Below are 9732 nucleotides of genomic sequence, written 5' to 3'. Positions count from 1 at the left end.
TTTGGGGAAATACCGACGTAGTTCAAGATGCATCAGGCGTATGCGCTATTCATTGGCTGGTGTGTGTGCATGGAAGGTTCCCATGCCCCACATGCAAGGCAACTCATGAGTTTCGTTGGCTATAGGCAGGTCACAAGTTTTCTTGCTTCGACTTTCATAAACAGTTCCTGGATCCTCGCCATAAGTTCATGAAACACAAGAAGAACTTCATCAAAGGTAGAGTTATCAAAAACTCTGCACCACATGCGTTAACAGGCCAAGAGACCCTGGATCAGTTAAACACTCTCGACCCAGATCCAAAGCGTCCAGGGTATTTCAAGGGGTATAACTCGGAACACGCCTGGACTCACAAGACATGCTTGTGGGATCTGCCTTACTTCAAAGACCTCCTTTGCCCACACAACATCGACGTGATGCACACTGAAAAGAATATCGATGAGGCCCTTTTTGGTACATTGTTCGGCGTAGAGGGGAAGTCAAAGGATAATACTAAGGCTAGAGTGATCAAGAGGCGCTATGTGATAGACCGTTACAAAACATGCAAGAACCGAAAGGAAAGCAGAATTGGACGAAGCCAAAGGCATGGTTCAATCTTGAAAGGCTAGCTATGAGGGAAATTATCTTGTGGGTGAAAATGCAATTGATGTTCCCCAATTGGTATGCAGCGAATCTAAAGAGGGGAGCGAGTCTTGAAAAATTGAAAATATTTGGTCTCAAGAGTCATGATTGGCACATATGGATTGAGCGGGTAATGCCGGTGATGTTGCGTGGCTTTATCCCTGAGGATGAATGGCTATTACTGCCAGAGTTGAGCTATTTCTTCCGTGTTCTTTGTGCGAAAGAACTATCGCCTGACGTGCTAGAAGAAATGGAAGAGTTGGCGCCAGAGTTGATCTGCAAGTTAGAGAAGATCTTCCGACGGGCTTCTTTAATCCAATGCAACACTTGATTTTGCATCTCCTGACCGAGGCAAGATTGGGGGGCGTGCAAAATCGTTGGTGCTACGAACCTAAGAGGATGCAGAAGACGCTCCGAGCAAAAGGTAAAAATAAACATAGAATTGAAGCATCGATGGCCGAGGCATTCATTACTGAGGAGGCGGCAAACTTCGTGACATCACACTATGAAGCCAAAAATCATCATTTGCATAATTCGAAGCACAATGCTGGCGACCCTAAAAAAGGGAATCTCGCAGCAGCCGGTGCTTCGAAACCAATATCGTTGGATGTCGAAGAATGGCGGACCATTTCATGGTATATCTTCAACAACCTAACAAAAGTGCAGCTGTACATCAAGTAAGTTCTCGCGGTACATTGTTTCGCAACTTCTAATTTCTTTGAACTTCTCTTATTCCCAGATATTTGATACAGTCGATACGTCGCCAAATTCTTGGATGGAGCGGAGATCGAAATGGAATCCATCAAAGAGTGTGAGCTTCTGGCAAAGCATGGAGGCGGCTTTCCCGGTTTCATCTCTTGGTTCAGAAAAATGGTAATTTCCATTAGACCATTCTCATTTCTTCATCTAATTTGCGGCTAATGCAACAATCCTTTCGTATTAAACTTGTAGGCTAATTCAGAGTCTATGGACACTAAATTGAGACAAGTCGCTAATGATTTTGACTATAAGGTCCGTTCATTTGACAAATACGACATCAATGGGTATCGTTTTCGTACCTTCGGCAAAGAGCTATCTATGGCCGACCGAAAGTCTACAAATTTTTGTGTCTTTGCTATCGGCGAAGGAGGTACCGAGTATTATGGGAGAGTTGAAGCAATTTATGGACTTCTATTCTATGGTGAAAACCCACCGAGCGTCGTACTCTTCAAATGTTATTGGTTCCAACCAAAGGAGACTAGAAGGACTCACGAACATATAGGGCTATTCGAAATCAAATAAAGCACCCATTTAGATGTTCCCGATGTCTATATTACGGCTCAACAGCCGACCTAAGTTTTTTATCTACCGTGGGTCTGCCAAACTGATCCAAATATGAATGGTTGGGATGTCATTTATGAAGTGCCACCATGTGTTAGACCACCTACCCCCAATGAAGAGGATTATGTACCTCAAATTAACCCAGACACATATGAAGGTGAATTCTTCCAAGAAACACGTCTTTCCAAAAAACACTTCAATAAACACTCTACTTGACCCCAAAACATTGAAGTAGACAGCGTCAGTGAATCCAACTTCACCCCTAAGCCGGAACAAGAAGAGCCGGAACAAGAAGAGGTTACTGCTGCGGATGACCTGTCAATGCTTGACTCATTACATAAAGGTGGCCTTCCACATGTTGATACCGCTGAACCCGATGAACACGTCATTGATGATAGCGACGATGATGATGCATTTATTGATCCCGGAGCATTTATTGAACCCGACAATCAAGATTATTATTAGTTCATGTCAGGTATTCAATTTGTATTATATATATATATATATATATTGTTAGTTCATGTTAGGTATTCAATTTTTTTATGTTGTACCTGATTTATATAGTTACTTGTATGATTGTATGATTTATATAGTTACTTGTATATTTTTCTTACTTGTATGATTGTTTGTTATACATAGTGCCATGGTCTTGATATCCGTCCCCGTCGGCCCTCGTCCGGTTTATGATTTAGATGTGGTATATTCTCTTTTATAACTATTTGTTGCATTTCGCATTTATGACAATTATGCCCATCAAGTTGTAGAGATATTTTTATCTAGGAGGTATGTGAACCGGAAATTGCAACTGACCCTCTTGTCGAGAAGTTAAATTTAGTTGAAAAAGAAAACGAGTATTTGAAAGAAAAAATGAAAATAATTGAAGAAGAGAAGTTGAAATTGGAGTTGTATGTTGTCGATGTTGTCGATGATCACAAGATCAAGATCGATGCAATGCGCTTGAAGATGGATGCAATGCGCTTGAAGATTAGTAAGATTAGAAAATATGCCATTGATAATGAGGCTTAGTATCATTATGCCGTTGGATCAATTGTTACCTTAGTTGCAATGTTGATCGCATTTGTTGTGATGATGGTAAGTTTTCTCTAGTGTTTTGCTTAACAAATGCATACTTAGCTTTGTACATTCTTGTTAGCCCTATTATGCCACATACTTAGCTTATTTTCCCCCAAAAAAGACGTACTTAGCTAATTATCCTCCAAAATGACATAATTAGCTTATTTAGTTCATTTATGACATAAGTAGCTTATTTATTTCAAAAATGGCATAATAACCTTGGTTCTCTCATAAATGTCATATATTTAGTTCATTTATGACATAATAAGCTTAGTTAGCTCAAAAATGGCATAATTACCTAAGTTAGCTCTAAAATGACACAAATAAGGAATAAGAAGATGAAAAACAAGGAAGAGGAGAAAAAGAAAGAATAGAAGAAGAAAGAGAAGAAAAATAAAGAATAAAAGAAGAAGAATGAGAATGAGAAGGAAAGGATAAAAAGATAGAAGAGAAAAAGAAAGAAGAGAAAAAAGGAAGAAGAAGTTATTTTCCTCCAAATTGACATAATAAGCTTAGTTAGCTCAAGAATGGCATAATTACCTAAGTTAGCTCTGAAATGACACAAATAAGGAATAAGAAGAAGAAAAACAAGGAAGCGGAGAAAAAGAAAGAATAGAAGAAGAAAGAGAAGAAAAATAAATAATAAAAGAAGAAGAATGAGAATGAGAAGGAAAAGGATAAAAAGATAGAAGAGAAGAAGAAAGATGAGAAAAGAAGAAGAAGAAGAAGAAAATATCTTCTTATTCTTCCTTTTTCTCTTCTTTCTTTTTCTCCATCTTCTACTTCTTCTTCTTCTTCTTCTTCTTCTTCTTCGTATAACTTTCTTACTCCCATTTTTGCAGGTTTGATTCACTTCATGGAAGCAGCATTGATGGACTGCTAGTGTTTAGTTTTTGTTTTCATTTGTATTGATGAACAATGTGAAACGATGTATGTATATATGGATGAACTCCGTGGAACCATGTATGCATTGGATCTTTTAATACCCTATGTGTTCTGTTGCATTGGTGGACTACTAGATGTTGGATACATGTGCCATGTTTGAGGTTGAAACTATATATATCATATATGTCTTTTGAAAATGCAGGGGTATAACATAAAACAGAAAAAATAGTAACAATACAGACACTTTGTCGTCTGCCACCGACCGCAAAGGGGTCTTTGCCGTCCGCCACAGACGGCAAAGGGGCCACGTGGCAGCAACCTGTGTAACTTGGGAGCTGACCCATTTGGTCACTTTGCCGTCTGTGGCAGACGGCAACGAGCTGGGTGGAGTGACGCGTCTACTGACGTCACAAGGCAGACGGCAAAGGGGAGGGCATGTTTGCCGTCAGCTGGCAGACGGCAGAGCCTCCCGTCAGCCACCTAAGGTGGCTAACGCCAGTTGTTTGCCGTCCACCTTTGTCGTCTGCTACAGACGACAAAGGGGTCTTTGCCGTCCGCTGGCAAATAGCAGACGGCAAATCAGCTGTTTACCGTTACTTACTGTGTCGGGCATGTTGGCTGTCCGCGGCTGGCGGCTAAGACCTTTACCGTCTGCCATGGCAGACGGAAAATCAGTTGATTCCTGTAGTGTCTCTTCTGTTTCTATTTTGTCACTCTGATTTTCGCCTAAATCTCCCGACTTTGACATTTTTCTAAAAATCTCCCATTCACCACCCCGGGAGATAACATGCGCTTTCAGGGTCAGCGCTGGTCGCCTTTCTCGCTAGTGGTTGCATACGATCAAACATCTCGCCAGGTGCTTGATTTGGGAGGATTTCTTCTTCAGATTTGGTCGTGGTGACACTGGTCGATGTCTCATAGTAGCGAGTTGTAAGATGCAGCTGAAAGGCTGCACTGTGGGTTTTGGAGGATCTCACTCTGGCCAGTTTTCCTTGGACGGTGCGATGGAATCTATGGATGATGACTTGACGTAGAGGGTATGGTGGTGCGGCGGCTATGGTAGGATTTCTAGCTCAACACATGTAGCTGCCATGATCACTAAAAAGTGATGGCGACAACACATGATTGACTTCAATTTGGTGGTGCTTCTCGAGTACCCTATGCCGAGCTCCGGGGTGAAAATCCTATATCTAACCCAAACTAATTATACCTATCAATGGTGATGTTTTTGTGCGGTGACCTTGTTGAAGGCCTTGCTGGGATATGCTCATACTTGTTCTTCAATGTGGAAACCTTGAACCTCGCCATTAGTGGTTGGCACCGACGACGGCGGCGCTTGATTGTCATTTCCTTTCTGAAAGCGTTGCTGTTGAAGAAGCTCGTCGTCCTTGTGGTGTAAAGAGATGGTTGATGTGGATAGGATCGTCATTATAGTTTGTCAATCGCTGTTTTGATTGCTTTGGGATTTTCTTTTTTCATGCTAAGGAGTAGTTTGGTCATGGTGACTTTGCTATTCACCGACTTGTTGTAGTTATTGTTGAGTAACGTGATTGTATTAAGAAACATAGGTTAGACTAGGAAATATTCTCATTTGCCTTGTACTCCAAATAAATCATGTACTCCTATTTATATGCCCACGAGGCTTAAGCAATACAACGAACAATTCCACCAAATCTCCTTCTCTCCCTTCTAACATGGTATCAGCCTAATCGATCCTAAACCCTAGCCACCGCCCGCTTCCGCACCTGGGCGCCGCCCCCGGAGCGGTCGGCCTCCATGACTGCCGCCGGGGGCCGCGCCGCCCGTACCTAGGGTTCGTCCTCCGGTCGTGTTGACCGGCTGCCCTAGAGAGTCTTTTTGATCGGTGGTTTTTCTATTTTGTTTCCGATCTACGATCGGTTCCGCCGCCGTCGTCGACATCCGTGTGCCTCTACTCCGACACCGACACGACTACCGGTCTCTTCATAAACAAGGCGGCCTTGTGCGACACGATGGCCTGTCAACCGTCGTCCGCGCATCCGTCCGCCGATCGTTCTGCACCGCTTGTCGTCGTCTTCATCCGATTGGCATCCTACTCCAACCCGCCTCCGTCCGGATGTATTGCATCCGTTCCCTGCAGACTTCATCATCACCGAGCCAAGCTACCCACAAGTCCCCACGGTGCAGATCAAACTCAGCCACCCGCATACGAGAGTACACCATGCAGATTTGTTTCTACTTTGTGTGGGCATGCAGATTTGTTTGAGCTTCCTGCATGACTGTACGTCACGGGCGCGTGCGGCTGCTGTGAAGCTCTGTGCTGTTTTACTCCGGCTCAAACTGAAGCCACCGGCACCGCGTGGCCGCTGGGCTGCTCGTGCTGCTTGAGGCTGCGGCCATCTACTGTCGTCTGCGCCTCTTCAACCTCGCGAGCTATTGGACTGATCAACCAACCGCCTATGATTCGCCTCATCTACGCCATGCGACTGATCTGGCCATCAGTTATGCACGCCTTCACAGGTCCCCTGAAGATCACCTTCGAGTTCAGCGCGCCTCTCTACCGATCGAGCAACGGGCTGCCATTGCGTCGCCCCGCCGGGCCGCAGCGCCGCCGTCCCGTGGTTCTTCTCCTGGCTGCACCGACCCGCGTCACCGCTGCGTCGCCTCTTCGGGCCATAGTGCCGCGGCCTGCTGTCCATCGCCGCCCCGAGGCCGTCCGCTGCAGGTCGTCCCCGTGGCTGCACCGACCCACGCGCCGTCTCTGCGTCGCCCCGTCGGGCCGTAGCGAGCGTGTCACGTGGTCCACGCCGCCGTCCCGAGACCGTTCCCGCGGTTGCACCGACCCGGGGTCCGCCACTGCGCCCCACGTCTTCTCTCCGGCGCACCACTATTTCGACACTACTGCGCCTATGACTAACTCGGCGCCTCCTTGCGCTCGCGGCTCCACGGCGACTTCCTCGACACCGTCTACCCCGACTCGACATCGACCACGGCATTCTTCGCGCGGCTACCTCGATCACGGCTCCACCGCCCTACGCTCTCGGCTACCTCGACAACCGGCACAAAGGGCTATCGCCTTGGTTGAGCAACCTCGTCGGTTTTCACTCCAGCCACGACTTCGCGATGCGTCGACCGTTACGACTGTGGGGGGGGGGGGGGGGGGGGGGTCCGTGGGCTTGCCTTCGGATTCTTCTCCAGTCCCACCGTCTGCGTCGCTACCGTTGTAACTACGGGGGATGTTGAGTAACGTGATTGTATTAGGAAACATAGGTTAGACTAGGAAATATTCTGGCTTGCCTTGTACTCCAGATAGATCATGTACTCATATTTATATGCCCACGAGGCTCAAGCAATACAACGAACAATTCCACCAAATCTCCCTCTCTCTCTTCTAACAGTTATGTGTGTGTTTGTGTTGGTTGTGTGAATCTTAATTATGCAGAGCTTGAGTGTATGCTCATTGTGTTTGTATCCATTTGATGCGTCGTTTGAGTTAATAAAACCCACACATTCTCTTAAAAAAAAAGTAGCTGCGATAGAGTTGGTTTGTGGTAGATCACCTTCATTTCAAGCCCGGCCGGTTGCTGAGCAAATCAAGGCAGCAGATGGCGCGATTAGTTGCTAGCAGTCGACAGTCGTCATACAATAGCTAGAGAGGCCATACCGATTAGTCAATTCTGTTAGCAAAGCCTCACCGAACGACCGAGATCTCCATTTTTCCTACCTACTATATGGAAGAAATCATGAACAACATTCCGTACAATGTCAAACATCGCACACTACTTTAATGAATTGATTAGTGGACGATGCTGTCTTTCTTAATTTAATGAGTACCTAGCTTTGCTGGAACTGGAATCGAGCCTGGCGACGAGGTCACTCAGTGGGCTATATAAGTATTACCCGCCGTGCCTTGTATCCTCATCCCTCACTCTTCACACAGATCGTCGATCTATCCGCTCATACTTAGTCAGCCAATTAAGCTGATTTGTAGCTTGGTCTAACGTTTGCAGAAGCAGTACGTCGATCGTAGTATACTTAAGTATGGCTTCCCGCAGCTGCTTCTCTGTGGCGTGTGCTGTCGCAGTGATGGCGTTTGCCATCTTGGCCACGGCGAGCAATGCGCAGCCGCTGGACCCTCATTTCTACGACAAGTTGTGCCCGGCGGCGCTCCCCGCCATCAGGAAGGTCGTCGAGGAGGCCGTCGCGGTGGAGCCGCGCATGGGTGCCTCGCTCCTGCGCCTGCACTTCCACGACTGCTTCGTCAACGTACGCACATATCTATATGAGCGCGCGTATTGCATTTGGTTTGGTTTGAAGACCTATTGGTTTGACGCTCGTTGATTGCATTGATTCAGGGGTGTGATGGGTCCATCCTGCTCGACGACACGCCCTTCTTCACAGGCGAGAAGAACGCCGCGCCCAACGTGAACTCTGTTCGCGGCTTCGACGTGATCGATCGCATCAAGGACGCCGTGAACGCCGCGTGCAGGGGCAACTTGGTGTCCTGCGCCGACGTCGTGGCCGTCGCAGCACGTGACTCTGTCGTCGCGGTTCGCTTCCTCGTCTCCAGTATACTCATCAGGAGAAATTTATGCGCGTAACAATGGATGGAACCATTAATAACTGAAGTAGTAAGATATTGTTGCAGCTGGGAGGGCCGTCGTACGACGTGCTTCTGGGCCGGAGGGACGCGCGGGGGGCGAGCCAGGGGGCGGCGAACAACAGCATCCCGGCGCCGACCTTCGACCTCGACCGCCTCGTCTCCAACTTCGCCTCGCACGGCCTTACTGTGCAGGACCTGGTCGTGCTCTCCGGCGGCCACACTCTGGGCTTCTCCCGCTGCACCAACTTCCGCGACCGCCTGTACAAGGAGACAGCCACACTGGACGCCTCCCTCGCCGCGCAGCTCAGGGGCCCCTGCCCGCTCGCCGGCGGCGATGACAACCTCGCGCCGCTTGACCCGACGCCAGCGCGGTTCGACGGCGGGTACTACGGCTCGTTGCTGCGCAGCAGGGGGCTGCTGCACTCGGACCAGCAGCTGTTCGCTGGCGGCCTCGGCCCCACGGACGCGCTCGTTAGGTTCTATGGCGCCAACCCGGAGGCGTTCAGGAGGGACTTCAGGGAGGCCATGGTGAGGATGGGCGGCCTCAGCCCGCTCACCGGGAGCAGCGGCGAGATACGCGCCAACTGCAGGAAGGTGAACTACTAGTATGCGCGCACAACAGGAGGTTTGAGTCAAATGCAGTGTGTTTCCTGAGACAGAACATAGTAAAACAGTGTTATGTGTTTTTTTAGTTGTCTTGTATGGTTTGCATTCAGTACTGTGGATTCTTGGGCTCTAGCATTTTATTTGATTCCGTTTGTGGGGTTTTATATACTGACGTTCCCGGTTGTATATACAATGTATTTCATCATGTACCGATACACTGTTCTTTCAATCAATGAACTACTCGCATCTTAACTAAATATACAAGACATTTTTCCAGTTCAATACAGAGGTTGTAGTATTCTTTTGTCTTGCGGTGCCTCGGAGCCTTACACACAGGTTGTAACTAAACAAGGTTGCATGCAAATCCTGTTTCACAAACACATACGAGCGGGCTTCTAGCGCCCGTGACTCCATAGCCGACTCCTCCCGTGTCGCCCCTGCGCGGCGACTGGGGGAACCCTAGCGCCGCCGCGTCCTCGTCCCTCCCCGACCTCTCCTCCTCGCCGCCGCCGGGGCGCGCCGTCGGGCAAAGCCCGGTCGGCATCGGCGGCGGCGGGATCTCTTCTCCCACGACTCGCTGGATCTGGCGCGGGCGGATCGCGGCGGTTGTTGGTGGCGCGTTGGAGGCGGGGCGCGCCGGCGCGGGC

The 9732-nt window shown here is 48.2% G+C and overlaps 1 protein-coding gene across 1 annotated transcript; it reads left to right on the top strand.

Annotated features, from left to right (window-relative positions):
* Positions 1-7726: 7726 nt before the first annotated feature.
* On the top strand, positions 7727-9336 carry LOC109773030 (peroxidase RIP1). The gene is made up of 3 exons (XM_020331734.4): positions 7727-8142; positions 8232-8426; positions 8525-9336. The coding sequence occupies exons 1-3, from the start codon at positions 7918-7920 to the stop codon at positions 9083-9085; spliced, it is 981 nt and encodes a 326-aa protein (XP_020187323.1). The 5' UTR covers positions 7727-7917; the 3' UTR covers positions 9086-9336.
* The last annotated feature ends 396 nt before the right edge of the window (positions 9337-9732 follow it).

The sequence above is a fragment of the Aegilops tauschii genome, chromosome 4 (genome assembly GCF_002575655.3).
Source record: "Aegilops tauschii subsp. strangulata cultivar AL8/78 chromosome 4, Aet v6.0, whole genome shotgun sequence".
In the NCBI taxonomy this organism is placed as follows: domain Eukaryota; kingdom Viridiplantae; phylum Streptophyta; class Magnoliopsida; order Poales; family Poaceae; genus Aegilops; species Aegilops tauschii.
The sequence above is the reverse complement of the archived record's forward strand: the minus strand, read 5'-3'. Positions and strand labels throughout refer to the sequence as shown.

Coding starts and splice junctions, on each gene's coding strand:
- LOC109773030 (XM_020331734.4), top strand. CDS start 7,918: ATGGCTTCCCGCAGCTGCTTCTCTGTGGCGTGTGCTGTCGCAGTGATG. Junction 8,143..8,231: donor TCCACGACTGCTTCGTCAAC/GTACGCACATAT, acceptor GCATTGATTCAG/GGGTGTGATGGGTCCATCCT. Junction 8,427..8,524: donor CACGTGACTCTGTCGTCGCG/GTTCGCTTCCTC, acceptor ATATTGTTGCAG/CTGGGAGGGCCGTCGTACGA.